Below are 22,966 nucleotides of genomic sequence, written 5' to 3'. Positions count from 1 at the left end.
GTAGAAGTAAAATACTTCTAACACAAGTATATTTTTTGTCACTTTAGCAAGCTGTTCTCATCCTGAAGTTGTCTCTGGATAAACACAATTTAAGAAAGCTTAATTTTTTAAGTTTATTGGAACCTTGTGGAACATAGTGTCCTACTGTAAACTTTGTCTTATCTTAGAACTCAAATTAGTAGAGGCTTAATATTTTTTGTATTTTCAAATCTTTTTATCCTGAGTTGCTTTTTAGAAGAACACAGCTGTTTGGCATATTAATGTGCTTCAGATTAAAAATTGGAGGACTTCACAAATACTTAACCCATTAATTATTTAGCAGTGTTTTAGAAGACCACTTTTAATCCCCAAAGGAAAAAAATGTATTCAGCTTTGCTGCACAAAGAAGTTACCACTTATCAGCTGCTCCGTGACAGTTTGTATGTGTGTTCTTACCCAGCACAGAGAATTTGCATTTATTGTAAGAACTGGTGTCTTAATGGATTATTCTGCAGTTATTTGTTCATGTACTAAATCCCAGTTGAAAATTCACATCTAAAAAAAGTCCCTAATCTGTTTGTTGTTGCTGACATAGCAGCAGGCCAAGGAACCAGAAATAAGAGGTCCCAACTGCCATTTTCCCTTGTTCTCCCCTTGTTGTGGCTGTGGCTAATAACTGAACATGTTTATTAATTGAACTGTGGGATTTTGGTTTTTAACAGCTTGCAAAGAATATTGGGAATGCTGGATTTAATGAGATTATGGAATTCTGTCTTCCAGTTGATGAGGTGGTCAAACCTAATCCAAGCAGTGATATGTAAGTAAAGAACCACTACTTCTGAGAAAGGCAGGCATTTAATTTAATATTGCTAACGGGCTGTGCCATTATGGTTTGCACTGGCAGGCCATGGAAGATGTGTAGTATCTTATTTATGGTCTTATAGATGAGGAGTAAACCTTTCTTCTGATGTTTTGCATGTCTGTTTTATTGAGTTTTATCTGGCTGTAGCTACTCTAATAGTAAGGAATATCTTACCAACTCTTTGAATCATGGTTTGTGGGAAAGAAACAAATTAACTGTGACTTGTTGGCAAGCTTAAAGTCATACAAGGATAGGGATAAAAACCAAAGCAATTCATTTTGTGCTATTTGAAAACAAAATAAATATTGTAAAGAAGTGCACATTTACTTGGAAGATACAGAACAGCATTTAGAAACTACACCTAGGACCAAAGTCCGTGTGGAATGGAGACAGAACATTTAACTGAATTCCTCGAAAGCGCTGAACAGGGATGGCAGAGATACAGCAAGGACAGCTGCCTACTTGGCTGGATACTACTCATCATGAAAGAGCCAGTAAACAATGCAGAAACAAACCCAGAAGAATTGGCTCTGGATGAAGCTAATTTTACATTAGGTGTATTTTTAGCATTCTGACAAAACCAGTGTTAAACAAGGCAGTTTAGAGAATTTTGGACTACTACTATCAATAATAATGCAGAGTATTAATATTAATAATTTTAATTACTAATAATTTTACCATATGCTGAATCTATATAATAAGAACACTTCTAAAAATTTGTATTTAAAAAGATAATTTCGTTTGATACCTCAAAAATTATCAAAATTTGGGCTATTTTAATGAAAGGAGAACCTGACTACTATCAAATGCTTTATGAACAAGAGTTATCCATTGATTCAATTTTTTTTTTTTTTTTTTACTTGTTGCCCATTACATAGTATCTAGATGATGTGGTATGACTTTGTCAATTGTCTTCTGTGCAATGCTGTGTTTATCCCACGAGCTGCTAAGAGCTGCCTTTGAGAGGCAAGCAAACTCCTGTCTTGGAGTGATGGGAAGAGGAGTAGATGTGTTACTGGGCATCAACAGCAGAAGTGATAATTTGTGCTGGATCAGGTGGACTAAGTTTTCATCTTGGTTTAGAAATGTTGCTAAAAGTTCCAACACATCCTCCCTGTTACAGTTGTGGTGAAGAGTTTAAAAAACATACTCCTGTGAATTCAAATTCAAGGCCTGGATAGTGGTGTGCAGAGGTATAAGATAGATTTTTTTTTTTTGGTATCCCATGCCTTCCATCCCTTTCCATCCCCTCCTTGTGTAGGAGTACCAAGTCAGGTAAACACAAACCTGCAAGGCAGCATAAACCAACGTTATGAAGCTTTGATGTATCTTCTGTACATAGAGCTGGATAGTCTTGATCTCAACATCATCTCAGGGTTTGGAGGGAGAAATTCATGGTCCATCTTCATATTGGATATTTGATTCATTTTCTCTAACTACATTTCATACTTGAAATATGAGACTGCATGGTTACATGCATATTTAAAAAGAAAAATTATCATAATGAAGGATTTCAAATGACTTGCATGTATTTATGGAAATGATAATATGTATCTTCAGCTGAAAGTTATAGAAGTAAATCACATTCAATTTCAGGAATGCAAGAAAAGATTACATTACTGCCAAGTATATTGAGAGAAAATATGCAAGGAAGAAGCATGCAGACAATGCAGCTAAATTGCATGCTCTTTGTGAAGCAGTGAAATCAAGAGACATTCTTGGGTTAGTTCAAGTGTATGCTGATGGGGTGGATCTCACAGAAAAAATTCCACTGGCCAATGGTCATGTAAGTGTTGTAAATTTTATTAGACAAGTTGTTGTAAGTGCAATATGCATTCATTAATTAAAAATTATTTGAAATAATATCTGAAACACTGTTCTGAATGTAGGTAATTTTAACGATGTAATTTAACAATAAAAAAGAAGATATTAAACAGTTTAATCTAAAATTGTTTCCAAGTACTATCTTATTTTAAATTTATTAAAACATTAAATATTAAAGCATTCAATAATCCATTAGTTTTCAACTCATTTATTTATTTATTTACTTTAAAGGAACAAAAGGGACACAGTAAGTCTTCACAGATGTTTTAATGGTAGCCTGTTTGAGTATTTTGAAATTTCATGTTTAATTTGATTTAATTAATGTCTTACTAAAATTTCTTCTTCAGAAGAAGAAGAAACAAATATCATTTTTCATTTTATTCTTAGGAGCAAGATGAAACAGCACTGCACCTTGCTGTTAGATCAGTTGATCGAACATCCCTTCATATAGTTGACTTTTTAGTGCAGAACAGGTAAGTATGGAAAGCTAAATATTGACATTGCTTTTATGTAAAGTAATATAAATGCTAAATAAATACAATTACTAAAGTACTAAAGCTGTATTTGCAAATGTAATTTTATTCTTTGAAAATCTTCTAATGAGAGTAGCTTAATAATATAGATCAGGAAACTTATGTTTAATTACCTTTCTTCTTTCTTGTACTCCAAAAGTGGCAATCTAGATAAGCAAACCTGTAAAGGTAGCACAGCCCTGCATTACTGCTGTCTAACAGACAACGTTGAGTGCCTCAAACTGCTGCTGAGAGGGAAGGCTTCTATTGAAATAGGTAAAAGGGTAATGTGTACTTCAATTTCCTATTTGTCATTGCTTCAGAAAGGAAACAGTGAAGTTGGAATAAGTGCGTTTTCTCCTCCATTGTTTATCATAATTCTGTAAATCTTCATTATCAGAGAATCAGTATTCACTGTTTATTTCAAGTTTGAAATTGACCTATATATTACACTTAGTTTTTAAACAGGTTTAGATTTTTAATTGCTGTTGTCAAGTTATATACTGCCATTTCATGGCTATCATTCATATATATATTTATGGCATCTTTAATTGCTACTGCTTGTCATGTTCTGAGGGTTGATATGCGCTGGACCTACCTATAAAGGAAAGAGATGAGTTTTCAAGTGTGTTGCTCTGGTACTTTATTATGCAGGTTTGTCTTTAGTAATGGACATGTTATAGTGACATCTCTCATCATGCATTTCTCTTTTTGCTGTAATATAGCAAATGAAGCAGGAGAGACACCACTTGATATAGCTAAACGTTTAAAACATACTCACTGTGAAGAATTGGTGAGTATTGTGTCATTCTGTGTGTGCATTTCATGTCTGATCATTTAACAGTTTGCAGCTGAATATTCAGTGAATCTATTCCAGATGCAATAGCGATGTAGTAGAAACAGTTATGTCCTCAGAAATGGTCATATGCTTATATAAAGTTATATGCTTTTAAGAAGAAAACAATATTTTTCTTCAGATGCAAGGGAGTGGTTGAGTCGCCTTTCTTCGAGGTATTCAGAAATGGTGTAGATAGGGCTATGGTTTAGTCGTGCATGTGGCAGTTCTGGGTTCATGGCTGGATATTAAAGGTCTTTTCCAACGTGAATGATTCTATGAATTGAAGTGTCTGGCATCTCCTCTAATTACTAAAGTACTTTTTATGAGTGAAGGCTTTGATGAAGGTAATTATCTTGTTGCCCAGAGAAGTTGTGGATGCCCCATCGTATTAGGGGGATCAAAGCTTCTTAGTAAGTCCCTCGGATTCAAGGAAACTGCCATTGCAGTTAATTTCTTTGAATTGCAATTTCTAAATCAGAGCAAATACAATGTGGTGCTTCTTATCACAAAATGGAGAATGGATCTACAATGGTTAATGAAATGTCTAGTTACTTTTGATTTATTTGTGTTATATTTGGTAACGCAGCATAATTTCACTTTACTTCAGTGCAGTAACTTTCCAGATTGCTGAAATCAAGATTCTTCCTATTTGTGGACTTTGTTTGATTTTAAATATGTTGTTTAAATAAGTACTGCCCATAATATAAGTGTCAACAGTCATCTTTTTTTTCCTTAGCTTACTCAAGCACTGTCTGGAAGATTTAATTCTCATGTTCATGTAGAATATGAATGGCGGTTACTTCATGAAGATTTGGATGAAAGTGATGATGATGTGGATGAAAAGCTACAGGTTTGTATCAATATTATTTTTGTGTACACATGCATGTGTAAGTGTGATGTTCATAATTATTTCAATAACTTAGCTTTTACTATAACTTTACTTTTACTATATGAAGACATTGTGAAATAAACCTCTGTAGTAAAATGCAGTAGCTTAAATTGTTGTTTCTGGAATTATGGTTGGTCTTCTTTTTCCTCTTAAAAAATGACCATATGGTCCCAAATTATTAGCCATGTGTTATATATTCTTTTCAATCAAGTTAATAGTTGGTTTCAATATATCAGGAATATTTAGATCTGCTGATTGTGATGCAGATCCAACATGAACGGGGAAAATTGCCTTTACAATGGAAGGCACCTCACACTATCTCCTCATGTTTGTAAAATATCTCCAGTCAATGGCTCTAACTTTAAAACAGTTTATGCATTGTTTTGTCTTCAACTGAACCTGTACATTAAATAAGCTGCATCCATTAACAGCAGGGTAGGGTCTTAATTCTGAATCTTCATGTATAAAAGAATTTTTCATTTTCATGCTTTACAAACCTGAAATGTCTAGTGGAGTTGTGGCACTTTTAGGTCCAGAATCACAGAATGGTTGGGGTTGGAAGTCTAAACTCCCTGTTAGACCAGGATCACCTGGAGCCAGTTGCCCAGGACCATATCCAGATGGCTTGAATGATGGTCATATTGCAAAACATTTCAATAGCACAGAAACTTCATTGCGTTTTCAAAATTTAATTTCTGAAATCTATGAGCTGCTAGATCCAGTTCTTCTGCATGAGCATACTCTATCCTCATATTTATGTACTCCTATATATTTTATCACCCTCCAGATAGTAACAATAGTAATGATGATCATTTTTATAAAACTAATTGAAACCTTTAGAGGTCTCATGTTTTCCAAGTGCAAAAGTTTTTGGTTCTTTACAAATGCTAATCCCTTTCTGGCATGATCTAGATTTGTTTTTTGATCTGTTCTTGTCCTTCACTTTTTCATTGTTGCCAGTTGCCTTCTGCAGTAAGTGGGGGGGTTTTTGCCTAATCCCTGAGCTCTATCTCATATAGGAAGATATCTGCTACTCAACAGTGTGGCTAAAATTATGAAGCTCCTATTTCACTGCCCACTCTTAGTAAGTTTATACTCCAAGGACTTTTGAAAGGAGATTAAAGACTATTAATCACAGAGTCCCAGTGTCTGTGACTACATTGTTCGCACGGGTGAATACTGTTGTTGCTTAGGATCACATCAGAGTTTTGTTTTTAAATGTCAAGCTATTGGATGTATTTTGCTGGTAAGACAACTGAATAGATTTTGTAATCTATGTCAGAAGAGGTCATGTCTGAAATTTAAGTTATTTTAGTCCAGAATATTTAATATATGAGAAACTCTAACCTAAAAGAAGGTTAAGATAATTCAACTGGTTTCTGCTGTTGTTGCACACCATGGCTGCCTGGTCCTGCCTCAGCTTTTGCCTCCACTCTGGCACACATTTGTCCCTTGTACTGAATTGCTTCAGTTTGGTGAGCCAGTGAAAAGCTGAATCATAAACATGAAAAAGAACTTCTGCTAGTTTAGAAATCAGAAGAAGGTGTGGGCTGAAACAAGTCCCAGAACTAGGACAGTGGAGAGGTAAGGGAAGGGAGAGTGTCAGCCAATGAGGAGTGAGGCTGCTAAGCCAAAGCAAGGGTAGGGACTATAATGTACATAATTCTGATAAATCTTGGAGTTATAATGCTGTGCTATAACAGATCTAAAGGCCCTACATGATGAATCCAGAAGTAATCATTGAATGTATTCAGAGGAAAATCAATTGCTTGTTAGTGATACTGTTGATGTAAATCTTTATTCTGCCTAAATGCTATTACTATAAATTGTTATTTTAATTTCATACAGACAATATGTCAGTATGGCATGTTTATCTAGCATTATTTCTGAAGGTATATTTATGCTCTCTGGGCTGTGGATTGTTAAAGTCCATTACTGTACTAGCCATTTGAATTTGTAACTCCAGCTATTTTAATTATCACTTGATAATAGTAATGACTATGCCTGCTGTTGAAACAGGAGGAATAGTGCTAAGTGCAGAGGATTGCTGTAAGTCTCAAAACCAGCTAATCAGATAGAATTCGATAATGTGTGTAGGATGAGCAATGTTCCATCCCAGCTGCCAATTGAAGTAATCTCCCAAACTTACCCAGTAATACTAGTGAGATAAAAAGAGTTTAAGAGAAGTTTTGGCTACTCATTTGTTGTAGGCTGAGCTGCAGGTAGAATACTTAGATGAAATCTTGTCTGGGTCATGGGATCATGATCATCCATTTGGGATTTAGCTCTGCTGAGCTTCAGATGAGGCTTAGGACCTACAGTTATTTATTTATTTTGCAAATACTGCTGGATGTTTTGATGCAGGAAAAATTTATTTGATCCAGCCTGAAAATCTATTCTGGTTATCTGTAGAAGTATAGCCTTGTGTGTATAGGGATACAGTGGTATCCTGTAGCAGTGTACTACAGAAGAAATTAAAATATATTAATAGTTTTGAAGTGCAATTCACCTTAAATCTTTTGTTGTTGTTGTTAGGGTTCACAGTTTTTTTGCCTTGAAGAGGGCAGAATGTAGGTTTTAGGTTATGTATTAAAAGCAACAGAAATGCATTTTAGACACCATTTTTTCTTTCTAGGAACGAATAACTTTCTATTAACTAATACATAAAATAAATGCAAGTAATGTGATATCAATGAGTACTTTTTTTATTGTGTTAAAGCAACCCAGTCCCAACCGGAGAGAGGACAGGCCTGTCAGCTTCTACCAGCTTGGATCAAACCAACTTCAGCCTAATGTAGCATCCTTGGCAAGAGATGCAGCAAACATTGCTAAGGACAAGCAAAGAGGATTTATGCCAAGTATATTACAGAATGAAACATATGGAGCAATACTCAGTGGCAGCCCACCTCCCATTCAGCCTGCAGTACCTGTTACAAGTAGTGCACCTCCTCTACCTCCAAGGAATATTGGCAAAGGTACTAGAAAATATAATTGTACATTAGAAGAATACCATCATAACTTTTATAGAGAGAGATAAAAATAGGTTTTCTCTTATTTAGCACAGGTAAATACTGGCCTTATTTTACATCCTTGACGTGAATCTACATAATGTCTTCTGAGTTCGATTATTGGTATACCTGCAAGGCAGTACACAGTTGTGTTTGGGAAAACAATACCCAGATAACCTCACCAGAGTTAAACCATTTATTAAAAGGATGGCTGCAGTCAATGTAGCTCATCAATTTTTTTGTTATATTCAGTCTTTTCATACTTCTGTTTCTTGAAGGCATCATTGTCAGGGTTCACTGTAAAGATAAAATTTCAATAGCATTTGTCTGCCATGAAGCTTTGTTTCAGACCTCAGAACATGGAGAGTATATGCAGAGCATGAGATTTTAACCTTGAAAATTCTTCTCTTAATAAATACGTGCTTCAGGGTTGTTGAAATAAAAGTCTAAGTGTCATGATGTGGAAAACTGGATGATTTTAGCAACCTGATAGCTGACTGAAAACACAGCTGCCAATTACTGGTTGTCCCTAGATCATTAGAACAGTGTAAAAGTATGTGTCTCATCCTGATTCAGAGCACTGTGTGCTTGCAAAATCTACCATTAAAGCTGGTGCTGTGAACTTCATTCTTATCTTCACATGTAATCTGTTTGCATCACAGTAAAGAAACATAGAGAAATCTGAATAGGTCCTCTTAGTAGAGCTCATATTCAATGTGTTTCATTGTTGTAATACCTTTATTATCCACCATCTTTCATGGAGGCTAAATTTATGTATTCAATTCAAGAAAAGTTACTATTAAACAGATGGTATTTTATGGTGCTGTATTTGGACTCCCTAAGAGGAGATATGATCAAGAAATGTTCTGGGCACACATGGGTGACTTCTGCCTTTGGGAGCACTGTGCAGAGGTCAGAATGCAGGACTCCATGCCCCAGTGGTTGTGCCTGAGATGGCAAACTTCTCTTCTGTGTAATATGAAAAGTCAGTTATGGAATGGCTGCATTAAATGGGCAGAAAAACTGAGAACAGAAAAGTCTGATTTTGGGTTACTTGGAAAGGGTAGGATGGGACTGGGGGAACTTTAGCTATATGTAAAACTTATCCAAGGCGGGATTACTTTGACATTTCACATGAAGTCTAAGCTTAATATCTAGACAACATTTTTTCACTTGGTGGAAAGTAATATTTTCCCTGCCAAACAGGAAAATTGACTCAAGGAGCTTGCCTGGTTTGTTTAACTGTTAGATTCTCTCTCTGAATTAGTAAAAAATTGAATAGTTAAAAAGACTGTTTTATCCTTTGATATTATTTTAATCATGGCCAACCATACAGTTTGCCCTTGATTAAATGACACATTTCAAGAAGTGTCATTTTAATTTCATTCCCAACCCCAGACTTCTTGGCATCACTGTAATACAACTCATGCCATGAAGACAATGCTGCCTGCCTATGATTATTAGCTCATATTCTTTACTCTAGCAATGTATTAGCCTATTAATTTATATACTTAGTTAAAAGCTATAATGGTATCATTTACCATAGCTTCTTGTCAATTGCTGATGTTGGTAATGTTTTACGTATGGTGTATTATTGCTCTTTTGTCCTCATGGCTTTAGGCTGTTTTCCAAATCTTCTGAGCCTTTTATGCTTTTCCCTGCAACCTAGTATTTGTTCATACCTTACTCTGTTTCATCTTTTCTTAATATGATACTCATGTGCTGAGTAGGGAGAAATGGCATAATATGTGCAAAATACTTGCTTTATAAAGAAAGCCTGTAGACTGTTTTATGAAAAGGAGGCAGCTCTTCAGAATGAAGTAATTTAAGAGGCTCTGAAGAAGTACTTTGTGACTGTTTCACAACTAGTTATTATAGCTTCTTGCTTGAGTGAAATTCAGGTTTACAGTTTTATTTCTAAGTCAAAACTGATGTTTCACTTTGAGTCAGCAATGTGCTCATGCTTGTGGAAGAGTGAGGTCCTTTTCTTGCAGTATCTGAGAAAATTACAGTTATCAGTCAGGGATTAAAGAAGATAGCAAGATGTGCCTTCTGCCTTCTTACTGAGAAGGTATTGATATATTTCAAGTATTGATGCACTTTAAAGTAATGACTGGAGACAAATTTTGTTTAGGTAAAGTGTTAGAAGTTTCTGGCTGATTTTTTCTGTAATTTTTAAAACCAGACTGATTTCTGCTCTGACATTCCATCAGGATGCAGTGACTATAGTTGATGAATATAGTGTTGCTGAATATAGTGGTCTATCCACACCATTTCTGAAAGCACAGGTGTGAATATTAACACTTTGTGCTTAGGGTAAGTAATAATAATAATGCAGTATTTTCCTCTCTTTTTAGTTCAGCCTTCAGTTCTTGGCAGTGGTATTCAGACAATTTCTTCATCTAATGCAATGTGGAAGACAAATTCTTTAGGAGTGGAAAGTATAAGCAGGCAGAGGTCTTCATCAGATCCACCAGCTATTCATCCCCCTGTGCCGCCATTGCGTGTAACATCTACAAGTATGTTTCCACTTTCCTCTGTTCTCCCTTCTACTGTATCTAATCACAGTTGGCTTATTTTTCCATTTCCACAACTCATACTTCCTCTTTTGGTGACTGTAGCTTTGGCCTATCGTTCCCATCCAGTAACAAACTATCTTCTCTGATGCTCCAGTGAGTACTGTACGGTGTAGTGCAGGGTCAGCAGGAAACACCATCTATTACTACAGCTAGAGGGCTCATCATTTTATTTTTATATACTTATATGTATAGTTTTTGTGCTGTATTTCTCACTAGTTGTGAAGGTGAGTGTTACATGTAGGCTTGGGGCTGTGTCTCCACATTTTGCTTGATTCTTGCAGACCACTGGAATGCAAAAGGATGTTTTAATTCATTGCCAGCTGCTGTTTTGGTGGTTTTAAGAATTCAATAGCAATTTTAATTAATTGCTAAACCTAGTCTGCTGTTAGTTGTGAATCACAACAAGATTTTAAGAAAAGATGTTCCTCTAAATAAAATTTGTCAGATATTACTCACTTGGTTATTTTTCCATAAAACACAGACTGAAGGCATTGACTGGACAAATAATATTAGCACTTTAAAAAATGTATTCTGATTTGCTGTTTTCAAGAATGTGACTGACTTCAGTAATAATTTTCTTTGCTTGCACTTTAATGCTTGAATAAATTTAAGTGCTTGTGAGGTCTCCAGCTTTGACTAGGTGAAACAAAAGGTAAACCATTTTCCAGAGGTCCTCCTTTCATTACATGTAGTAAAGCATTTTTCTTACATACGTCCTGCAACAGGGGAACCTGTAATGAGAACCCAAGAAATGAAATGGTAAATAGAAATTTAATTCCATGTTTCTGTCTAACTTTCCTATATAGATGTACTTTCTCCAGCACCACCACCTCCAGTGGCAAAGACAGCCAGCATTATAGAAGCTCTGAACCAGCAATCGAAACAGCAGCCAGCTCCTCCACAAAACAAGCCAACCCCACCACCACTGCCTCCACAACCTCCTAGCAGAATCTCTCAGAGAAAGCCTGTTTCTGGGTAACTGATGTCATTTTAATCTTTAATATACTTCATTTTTAGTAACTTAATATATCTATAACATGCAATCATCAATAAAGCATGCATGCTTTTGGCAATGATGTGTTCATGTGGGAATGAACAGAAGGCAGATGCTAAGGATGTAGATGAATACTACAGTTATCAAGGAATACTACAGTAAAAATAAGACAGCCTAGTGATTTAAGGTTATCTGAATATCTCCAGAACACCTAGCTATGATGGAGATAAAAAACCATAAAAGATATTCAATTCCTTATTCTCATCTAGTAACAAATAGGAGTTAATGAGACCTAATGTCTGATTGTGCCATTTACTGTTCACGTGCTTTGTATAAGTTCTGTTCCATTGAATCTTTCTATTTGTGGCAGAAGTAGAGAGACCCGGAAAAGAAAAAAAAAAAACTTTTAAATTTGCAGAAAAATAAGTTAGGAAGCTCATATGCACTGGAAAACAGAATCATATCCAAAACATCCTTGAGAAACTGAAGGAGTAGTCAAGGGAAAAGAAGGGTGTCATTCTTAGTAATTAAGAACAATCAACTAGAGGGATGAAGCATGGAGAACAGCAGAGTGTGGGTAAGAAAAAGTCCTCAGAAGAAGGATCTGTAAGGACATTGTAAGTAAGGCAGATGACCTAGTGCTGTTGTGGGAGAGTTAAAGAATGTAGTTTTACCTTAGCCTGCAAACGATAGGAATTAATTCTCTCAACTGTCTGAACACTAGTGGTGCCTCAGCAGGACTGCTGTGTTCAGTTTGGGGCATTGCAGTAAAATGAAATACTGAGGTGGGAACCAGGGGAGATAATAAGGTAATGAGAAGTCTGGAAAATAGGGCCTTTGAGCAAATTTTGGAAGAAATAAGGTTCCATTTCCAAATTGGGACTGAAAGATGAAAGCAGCCTTGACCCTTAAGCTCCTTTCTAGCCCTTTTTGTGCATGTACCATACCTAAAAGGTAGACACAAATTGTTGAAGCTTTCTATAATGTACAGACTAATATGGATGCATAATTTTAAGAAAAAAATAAAATAACAGTGAAAGGAACTTCAAATCTCAGAAAAAGACATGAACTGCATTAACCAAACCTGTATTATTTTTCTGCCTTACTTTTTAAAAATTGGGTGCAACTTTCAATTCACTTAATCAGAAATACAGAAGAAAAGTAGTTCTTTTAAAAGCAAAATAGCTGTCACCAAAAAAGGCCAAGACTTTTATAATTTGGAAAGTACTCTGTATTATTGCTTTACAAGTTCTTGTTTGTTTCTGAAATGGACCAATTTCTCACTTTCTGCATAGGACTGAGAAGTCATCTGGCTTGACAACCAAAGGGCAGACCAGAGGACTTGGTTCTCTACAACAACCTGGTAATTGTGGTTTAGAGATTTATTTTATTATAATTAAGCTGTCATAACAATCAAAGGGAGAGTGTGGGTTTGTTGAGGTTTTCTTTAATCTGTTCATTTACCTTACACATTTAAATATAATCACTGCCAACATTCTTCTTATTTCTCTTTGTGGTTGTGTAGGCCCTGATGCCTCAAGTTCTTTAGTGTGAGCAGAGCTATGGGCCACATAAAGTCAACATGGACCATGTAATAAATGTAATCACAGAATGGTTGGTGTTGGGAGGGATCTCCACAGGGTATCAGGTCTAACCCCTTCCTCAAGAAGGGTCAGCAAGAGTGGATTGCCCAGGACTGTGCCCAGAGGATGGAGACTCCACAACCTCTCTGGACAGTGTGTCCCCGTGCTGTGTCACCCTCACACTGACAAAATGTTTCCTGATGTTCAGACAGAGGCTCCTGTGTTTCAGTTTGTGTCCACTGCCTCTGGTTCTGCTTTTTAGCCAGGTGGCCACCAACATATATTGGTGTGTGGCCTGCTTGTCCCCAGGTGCAGAACTTTGTACTTCATTGCTCCAGATTCCCCCTGGTGTCTGGACCAGGTTTCCTGAAGACCTGTCTTGCTAATAAAGGCCAAGAAGGCATTCAGTAGCTCAGCCTTTGCCATGTACTTTGTAACCAGTATCTCATCTTGGTCAACAATGGGTCCACATATTCTCTAATTTTCCTTTTGCTACCTATGGATTTATAGAAGCCCTTCTTGTTATCTTTGAATTCCTTGCCAGATTCAATTCTAGCTAGGCTTTAGCTTTCCTAACCTTACCTCGAAACCCACTCAAACAAAGGATGCATTTTGAACATTTTTGTTTGCACTGTTGTTTGCATATGTCATAAACAAGGTGTCAGATACACATTTTAGAATAGGAAAATGTGTTTCTGCCTTGAAAATCCAGAGTTTATATAGTGCCACTTTTAATTATATTGCAAATTGGTATCGCTCTTTTCATGTTAATAAACAGAGTACATTATTCAGAGTTCATTATTCATTTTGTGGTTTTTGCTGTTAAAAGTAACTACTACTTTGGGACATGACAGTAATGCAATCTCCATAAAATCTCTACAGTGAAATTTGTGCAGATTCTGTGGTGGTTGTAGTAGAATTTCTCTTACCTTGTTTGCCCTTCTACTGTATATTTTATATTCATTTGTTATTACTATGATTCTCTTTCATTTTCTCTTGACATATCCCAGAGGAATTTGCTAATGGCTATCTGCCATCTGTGGCAGGAGTCTCCTGTGAAGGATACAGCACCCTGATAATGATGGTCTTTACTAGGAAGGAAAGGTTATAACAGCATGCAGTCTGTAGTGAAGGAAAGGAGGAACAGGTTATTTGGTTCTGCCCCCATCTATTTTATCTCTCTTAGCATATCTGCACTGTTTAATGTCTTAGGTAGTTGTCTTTGGGAAAAGTGGCCTTTTTGGTAAGGAAAAGGATAGAATTCTGTTCCATTATTTAGAAAGAACCAGTAAAAACTAAATACTCATGGGATATAAAATTATTTATATACTTTTAAGAATAATTGGTTTGGTTTCAATTGGTACCATCACTCTTCCTTTTTTGGGAAGCATGCCTAATATTTACTTGCTTTGTTTACCTTAGCAGGAGAGTCATCTTCTGTATGTGACATTCCAGGAACACAGACTGGTTCTACAACAAATACTTTGGCACAAATCCAGCCACCAGCACCAATGCCAAGGAAATCACAAATAGTAAGTACAAAATGTTTGATTTTATTCATCTGCATTCTATCAAACACACTGTAGACATGATAGTGTGTCCTGCCATGGTAAAAGTGTGAGAGCCATGAAACATAAAAGGCCTGTATCCTGTGTTAAAATATCTGTGTGACTTGTACTAAATAGTCACAAAAACTTTTTTTCCTTGAATTTCCTATAGGATAGTATGTGATTTTAAGTTTAAAAAAGCAAACCAAACCAGTTGGATTCTTTGTTCATGTCCAGATGTGACCAACACAATCCACAGAATTATGGTTGACTAATTGGAGATAGATAAGCTTTAGGAGTTAGTGACTTGTAGATGAGCTTGGTGAGTCACTTGTAACATGTGGCTTCATTCCCAGTCTTCAGTGAAGTACGTGATAAGGGAATTCTTGTGCCTTTATAATGGACAATTGTTCATGTAGGTAGGTGAAATGACTTCAAACAAGACTAACAGGAGTCAAGCTCAAAACAAAAGTAACTGTTCCTTTGTGCTGTCAATTCTCAACATTCACCTGGTGACAGGAGAGAAATCTCTTGGTAAGCATTTCCCCAGCAGAAGGTGGTTAATTCTATATTTTTCTTCTCCATCCTCCCCCAGCCTTAAGTGACTATTAGAAAAGAGATACTGGATTTAGATGGACTCTTGATCTGATTGTGTGGCCTTTTTATACTCTTACTTTTTATTTTTAATCTAGGACCATGAATGGTAACACATAGTAGTGTCAGTACCTGTAATCTTATACTGGTGTAGATAAAGGGATGTATTTCCAGATGTCAGTGGAGCTGTACATTATGTGTAGTTAACTTGGTCTTTAGTTCTTGCTTCAATTTTATGTTGCTTTCTTGTGTGATAGATGTAAAAGATCCATATCCTTGATCCTGACAGGACATCTCTGCAGGAAGCATATCACAATATGTAGAGCCCATACATTTCTGAGGTGCTGTGTGAGACTGGGTCTGGGCAGTGTCACACATTCTGTGCATGAGTGTGCTTCAGTAGTAAATAATGAGCAGAGAGGTAGGAGATGTGCTGTTCCAGGCTCTGTAATGGTCTTATTACTGGCTTGTAATGAAAGCACCTGCTTCCTTCATTCCCTGGTGTCTCCCCCTTCAACCATTTTTCCTTAACCATGTCCACTGAAATAGCAGCTCTCCAGGACAGAGTTGGGTGTGTCTGTGAGCATAGCCTGGCCGTTGGTCTTGAGCACACAGAGCCCCTGTTACCTGTTTCTCATCTGATAATGATGAGAAGCCTCAGAGGCATCACCTTGCATTAGTTGGGAGTATAAAATTTTCTGGTTTCTTGCTTCCCCCACTCTTGTTCAACTAAGTTACTGTCTGCTGTCTGTCTTGCATTAAAATAACTTCCATTTTTTAGACCACAAAAAATTAAATGGTCTAAGGAGTGTAAATTTCTTATGTTGTCATATTAACTTTGTGAAGCTACTGGACTCTGATCTTAATTTCTGTTGTGTGTGCTGGGATTCAAGGGTAAGCACTGGTTACATCCTTCCAGCACATCTGAAACAGCTCCTAACTTGACTTTCTGTATAAATTGAAGTTGTAGCTTTTTTTTCTTTTTTTTTTTTTTTAATAGGACAGATTGATTTAGCTATGAAGGAATGGGCTGTGCTGGCTAGTTTTGGGGTCAGTGTCTTCAATGTTTAATATTAATTGCACATAATACGAAGAACATATCTGACTCTCCAGCTCTCTCTAGGTCTTCAATAAGGTGGATTCTGTCACTGAGCAAATCATCTAGGTGAATTTCTTCTGTCATAGGACTGAGAATGAAGGGAAAACCTGGCTCAGGAGTGTGTGCTAGTTAATATGCTTTAGCTAAATTAATCTAGCTAAAGCATCTTAGCTGAGATTTAGTCAAGGGCCCCTCAGCTAAAGAGCTTTAGCTGGATCAGTCTAGCTAAAGTTCTTTGGCTAAATTACTCCATTTAGCCTTATACTCCTGGCTTTTTTGCTATGTCTTTACCCTGCCAGGGAATCCAGAGGCCAGCCCAAGTTTAGAAAACGAATGCAGAAATGCTCCTTGAGTAAAGAAAGGACAGGTCTAGTTGTACATGCACATTTAGCCAGTGGCTTATCTCCTACACAGTGCATTTACCCAATAGCCTGTTTATCAGGTGGAAATTCCTGATTCACCTTTTGATTTCTTTTTTTCCCTCAATGTGATGTTTAGATTTTTGAAACCATTTTGTAGATACATGGGAAATTTCCCTAGAAGATTTTATTCCTCTGGGAATGAGATCTATTTTAATTCCCTTGCCTTTTAAAGAACAAGAAATACCTGTAATTTCTGCATTTTGAAGTTAGTAATTATATCACTGTTGTACTGATGTGAAGCTTTTCCCTTTTGACCTAAAAGGTGGTTGTGGTTCAGACTGTCATTTGTCTGAGAGGGAGCATCTGGAAAAATTGCAGTGCTGCAGTGCCAGGCTGGCAGCTCCCAGGGATGAGAGAGCCTCAGGCTGTGTCTGCCCTGGGCAGGCCACAGCTTTATTTCTATTAGAATTTATACTAGACAATTTATACTAGAATGCAAATGAATGCTTCTAGAGGAACATAAAAATCATGCTGCCTCCATCCTTCCCCATCCACATTCCCTCTTTTCTCTGCGTGGTGCTCAGCTCTAGCACAATGGCACAGTAAGAGACTGTTGGGCAGTTCTGTCCTCAGCAGAGCATTTTGCTGATGGAGAAAATGAGAGTTGTAAATGAGGTCTCTTGTTCCTTTTCATCTGTCTGCTCCATGGCTGACCTAACTAGAGACTGGGAGCAGGCACTGAGGGAGCTCTCCAGTGTGGTGATGAGGCCATGTATTCCTGATGCCATGAGGAACTTGTGTCCCTAACAGCCGCTGCATTAGCAGCCATCTCTGACCTAAATGGCACTCACCCCTCTGCTCTGACACTTTAGGGTAGAAAGGGGAGATTTTTGTTCCCTGTGGCTGGGAAAAGGATGGACTCATGGTGGAAAGCTTTACACTCTGCCTCCAGCCCTTGAGCCTCTTTACTTGTTGGGTTGTTCTGCACAGAAACGCTGTGTAGGCAGCATTATTGTTGGTCTGCAACAGAGAATGAGGAGGCTGAAAAGAAATGCAGCAGCAGACTGGCTTGCACTGGGAAAGGTGTGAGATGAAGAAAACCAGAGTGAAACAATTTTGATATCACTTTGCTCAGAACATAGCTAGGACTGAGTCCCACTGCCATACTGGAATATTGCCTCTCCTTACTAAACTCTACCTTTGAAAGAGCTGCCAAAATACTCTGTGGCTGGCAGTTCTTAGAGCACTGCTGGGAGGCAGAGTATATTTTGGTGGGTTCTTACACTACTGAAATGGGTTTAACAAATTAAGAAGGAACATATTGGCAGGTGGCTCAGGCCTCCCTCTGATAATGCTGCTGCTGTTACATTTGCACAGATTTTGATCACCCCGTCTTCTGAACAAAATCATGCTCACTGCAGTGATGTAGAGCTCTGAGGACAGAGGGTGACTCCTCTGTAGGTTTGGGTGAGCCAAAATGGAGAATTTCTTAGGGAAACATGGCCTGTGTTATTGGCACAGTGGTTCCAAAAAGCTTTGGGTGGTGCCAGATTCAGCCTGAAGCATAAGCACCCAGCATAAAAGGTATAGCTGAACTCTAACCTATGAAAAACAGCAGTTGGAAGCAGTTCTGAAACTTTCTTTAAGAAACTCCAAGTCTACTCTGTCTATTTTGTGCTGTATTATTTACGTTCAGGGTTGTTTTTTTTTCATTTCAGTCAAAAACTAAACCCAAGAGAGTAAAAGCAATTTACAACTGTGTAGCAGATAACCCAGATGAGCTGACTTTTGCAGAGGGAGATATTATTGTAGTTGATGGTGAAGAAGATCAGGAGTGGTGGGTGAGTATTTTGCATTTTTTGTCAACACACTTTGAAAGCAAGAAATTAAATCTTAGAGGTTGATACTCACTTCAGAAGATCCCCTGCTGGGTTTCCAAATAATGAGAATAGTTTCATCTCATGGAAACTGGAGATGAAATTTCAAAAGTCAAACTTCAGACAAGCTTTTCTCATTCACGGAAGAAAAAAAAAAAGGAATCTGATTAGTAGGGCTCACAATACACTAGGACATGGTCTTCATGATCCAGAAAATTTTTGGCAGAGTTCCAGCAATTTAAGAGTCTGCTATTGGAGGTGCTATGCAGTGGGTTTCTGTCCTGGTTTGGGACAAACTTGGAAGGGAACTTCCAAAGGGATATTCCCTAAAGGGCAGAATTCAGTGGCCCTTCCCCCCACCTGTTTGGGAGCTAAACCTCCTTCAAGAAAAGTGGAAAAACCTGTTTATTTAACAAGCAAAGTACTCACAGACATGAAAAAATGAGTAATATTAAACAATGGAACCTCTCATTGTTCTGAAGAGGGAAATTCAGGGTCCTTTTTGTGGGGTGTGACTCTGCTCACTCAGTCTCTCATCAGTCCCTCCTGCACTGTAAATGCAGCATCCCAGGCCCCAGTGGGCCACAGGTGTGAGCTCCCCATGTTTTTCTGGGTTTTTGGTCTGAAGCAGGGCTGAACAGTTCCAAGAAAAAGAAAAGCCACAGTCCAGGGAACTGGTCTTCCTCAGCTACCTAAAAAGTAACTACAAGCAAAGGAGAGCTCTGTCCTGCTCACTGTCTGTGCTGCAAACAACACACACTGAGAGAGAGCTGAAGCTCTTATCTCTGTGTTTTGAATACAGTCTCCTTTGACATTCCACCAATTCTTCTTCTGCCTCCCTTAGCGCTCAGATCTAGTTTTAAAGGTGCAGAACTTAATTCTGGGCTAAACAGATGGATGGGGGTACAAATACAATACAGCATCCTAAAGTCACCCCAGGACAGCATCAGAGGAGAGCTTTGTATTGTCCTCAGTCTTCAGATGACTAGGACTGAGTCTGTTTGAGCTGGGAAACCATCTCAAGTTTTTACATTCCAGAGTCTTATTGGCTCAAGCAAAATCTTGGAAAATTATTGTGCATGAAAACACTTGTCTTAATCTGTTAGCTAGTGAAGAACAGAGCTTCAGATTGCATCTAAATTGACAATAATGCTGTATAAACAGAAATAGGTTAATCTAAAACCTGAAACTGTTGAAGCTTGATTCATCCTTTTGCCTCACAGTGATGGTTAGAGGAGCAACACAACAGAGGCCAAGCGTGGGCTGCCAGGCATTACAGATCGCACTGGAATTATGCAGCAGTGGTACTGCAGTAAGATGTTGTATATTCAAAGAACTGGATAAAACTTGCATTTAACAAAAACCCAATGTACAGCTGAAAAACAGGCACCCTGTAGGACTGAATTTTCCTATTGGCAGAAGAAAACTAGCACTACTGCAGAAAAGATTTGGTGGGAGGCTTATGCTATAGGCAGGAAGGTCACTGGTATTCATTTTGGTGATACTGAAATGTCATTTTGAGATTTAACTTGAAAAATATCTGGACTCTTTCAGATTGGTCATATTGATGGAGATCCCAGTCGGAAAGGAGCTTTCCCTGTATCATTTGTGCACTTTATTGTTGACTAGATTGCTACTGATAAGTGGAGACATTTCTCATTTCCAGCAGTCACAGAAATAAGTTTTGTTGTATTTCATTTCACCTACCTATCCACAGCCACCTTGCCAGAGCACTGCCCAAGTCCTAGGTACTGTAGCTTACTTTTTTATTGCCATTGTTCTGGTTTGGGGACTTTTAAACTTTTTTCTACGTGAAAATTTCTCATAAGCAGTTTACACTTTTAAATAAAAACAATTCTTCCTGTATTTTTCAAGGTGAACTGAAAAGCTTTAACAATCAAAATCCACGTGTCTGAATATCACAACATTATGAATGTTCTTATCGATCAATTCACTGTAATTTTAATCTCCCTTTTGTAACATGACAGTACAACAGTTCAGTGTTGCTTCCCCAGTTAAAGAAATTGTGTGTGCATCTACCAGGGCAGTGAACTTAGCTAGTTCTTGACACCATTTGAAGTGCTGGAACCAAAACATGCAAGCTGCTCTGTAGTTCTGAAATGGACTCATTTAGTAGTTTGCCATACTGGCTGTCATCAAGGATGCCAACAGTTGCAGAAGAAATTGTTTAAATTATGTGTCTTTGGCCAGGTGAAAGTGAAAAAGTACTTCAGTTTACCACAGGAGAAACTTCTTTCTTTCAGAATGGATGTAGATATTTGCTTAAAGTTATCTGAAATCTGTGTTAGTCGTTGAACTTTCTAGTTCTAATTTTGTGAGCTTTAGACTGTTTTGTTTTTCTATGCTGCATGTGTGTAGAACCTGTTTTTTGAATGTTCTTTATGTATGTTACATCCATTTTGGTCATTTAATGTGACTACTGCTGGTTAACTAAACTATGGCAATATTAATGAGTTACTACATTAACTCAAGGATTTGAAAACTGCACTTCCTGAAATGTACTTAACTATGATGATGGATTGCAGAACATTTCTTACACCTGTCTCATTATAGCATTAAGACTTTTTTTTTAAATTCTTGAATTTTCTTTAAATCATCCAGCAATGTGTTCACAGAGAGAACATATTTGGTGGAACATGTAGGTAATTATCCTTGGTCAATAAGATGCCTGACACCTCACGAGTTCACTATGTTATGTTCTGGTTTATGAAATTTGCGTGCCACTACCTTGCAAACAATGATAGTTTGCCAACTCACTCTGTATTTATATAGAATACCCACATATATGGTAGCTACACTGTTGTTAAACTTGTTTTGCTGATTTGTGAACAAAAGCTAGGCCATGGATAGTTCCCAGGTGGTTGATGGAATTTAAAACACCAATACAGATCTGACATCATTTTGATGTTTGTGTATTGTGAAATTGTACCAGGTTTTGCTTATGCTACAGGAAACAACTGAGGCATAGGATACAGAAAATCAATGTCTAGGTCACATTGGCTTTGATCACATTATGTGAGCATTGTATCTCTAGATTTATCAAGAGAGCTTTGAATTTCTGGTAAATGGTGCTTAAATTGGCCATTTCATATTGGAAGGAATGGAAAACAGGCCACCACCACATCTGTGCTTATTTGGATGAGAACCACTTTGCAGAAATGCTGGAAGAGCAACACTGATCTCAGCCTGTATCACCCTTCCTGAATGGTACCGTTGGTTGATGCCTCGGGCGCGTGGGTACAGCCACGTCGATGTGTAACTTTCACTTCCTAGATGCTGTTGCTGCAGTATAAATGGGGAACAAACTGGAATGTTTCAAGATATTTTTATTGCAAGTTGAAGCAAATTAGTCTGTATTTTCAAAGTTCCCAGTAAAATGATAGAGTAATAGTTTAGCACTACAGTTTTATTCACTTACTGATGCGTTCAGTTTGCAACACTATTTTGTATGTTTCTATCCCTGATAGAGTCTAGAGAGTAAATGGGCATATTATTTTGCACAGATCTCCTAATGTACAGTATTTTTAACACAGAATCTTATAGTGTATGTAACAATTCGTAACATTAAAAATGATACAAATTTCCCTTGAGTTCTGCTAGAAGAGGAATAGAGTAAAATGTCACAACTTTGTTCATCGGTCCCTTAAAGACCAGGAAACTTGTAGACTACAATTTAATAGCACTAACAGTGCAGACAGGTAAAATCCCAAGGACCAATAAAGAGCAGCTAAGCAAAATTTATCCCTTGATTTTCTGAGTTTCTCAAAAGGTTTTCTCCTCTGGCAGAGAAAAATGAAATTCTAGAGCCTGTAGATATCTATTTATAATATAAAATTAAGAATTTTAAGTCCAAAATGTTGGCATATTTCATACAACTTTTCAAATCTGATTCAAAAAATCTGTTAATAGACAGACTATTAGGTTGCTGTGTTAACTGTTTAAAAAGGAGCAAGTGACACTTAAAATGCAGCTTAGAATGCTATGAGATGTATAATATTCAATTCAGTTGTTTTTATTTTGTTTAGTTGCAGAGCAACTGTATATATTGTATAACCTAAAATCAACTCTTATTTTCAATGTCCTGGATGCAGTGATTTATAATTAGAGCATGATTAATAAATTTTACTCTTGTTAACCAGTCAAATGTCTGGAAAAATAAAACTACTTTTAAAATCACTTTTTCTGCTTCTCTTCTGTTCCTTTATATTGCTTATGCAATATTGTTCTTTTTAATTTACAAAAATGACAAATACAAACAAGTATCACTTGAGGAAAAAATGTATTTCTTATGAACTTTAGTTGAACAGAAAAACTGTAGATGGCACACCTGAGATTAAATTAGAGGGGCAAAGCACCAAGTAATTCCATTTTACCATTTTGCTTTTCTTCTAGTACCTG

The 22,966-nt window shown here is 37.2% G+C and overlaps 1 protein-coding gene across 6 annotated transcripts in view; it reads left to right on the top strand.

The window, feature by feature from the left end:
- The window catches only part of ASAP2 (ArfGAP with SH3 domain, ankyrin repeat and PH domain 2), an 84,234-nt gene extending 61,489 nt beyond the window's left edge, over positions 1-22,745 (top strand). For 2 of the 6 annotated variants that reach the window (XM_074538113.1, XM_074538118.1), the window contains 13 exons: positions 702-796; positions 2,438-2,627; positions 3,053-3,138; positions 3,338-3,453; positions 3,903-3,970; positions 4,752-4,865; positions 7,624-7,879; positions 10,270-10,431; positions 11,298-11,466; positions 12,781-12,848; positions 14,491-14,600; positions 18,389-18,511; positions 20,102-22,745. In XM_074538113.1, the coding sequence (XP_074394214.1) occupies positions 702-796; positions 2,438-2,627; positions 3,053-3,138; positions 3,338-3,453; positions 3,903-3,970; positions 4,752-4,865; positions 7,624-7,879; positions 10,270-10,431; positions 11,298-11,466; positions 12,781-12,848; positions 14,491-14,600; positions 18,389-18,511; positions 20,102-20,176 (1,632 nt within the window). In that variant the 3' untranslated portion in view covers positions 20,177-22,745. The remainder of the gene's footprint in view (positions 1-701; positions 797-2,437; positions 2,628-3,052; positions 3,139-3,337; positions 3,454-3,902; positions 3,971-4,751; positions 4,866-7,623; positions 7,880-10,269; positions 10,432-11,297; positions 11,467-12,780; positions 12,849-14,490; positions 14,601-18,388; positions 18,512-20,101) is intronic. The other 4 variants (XM_074538114.1, XM_074538116.1, XM_074538115.1 and 1 more) reach the window with 4 other exon arrangements.
- The last annotated feature ends 221 nt before the right edge of the window (positions 22,746-22,966 follow it).

Source organism: Zonotrichia albicollis, chromosome 3, assembly GCF_047830755.1.
Source record: "Zonotrichia albicollis isolate bZonAlb1 chromosome 3, bZonAlb1.hap1, whole genome shotgun sequence".
Lineage (NCBI taxonomy): Eukaryota > Metazoa > Chordata > Aves > Passeriformes > Passerellidae > Zonotrichia > Zonotrichia albicollis.
This window is presented reverse-complemented; position numbering and strand designations above follow the sequence as displayed.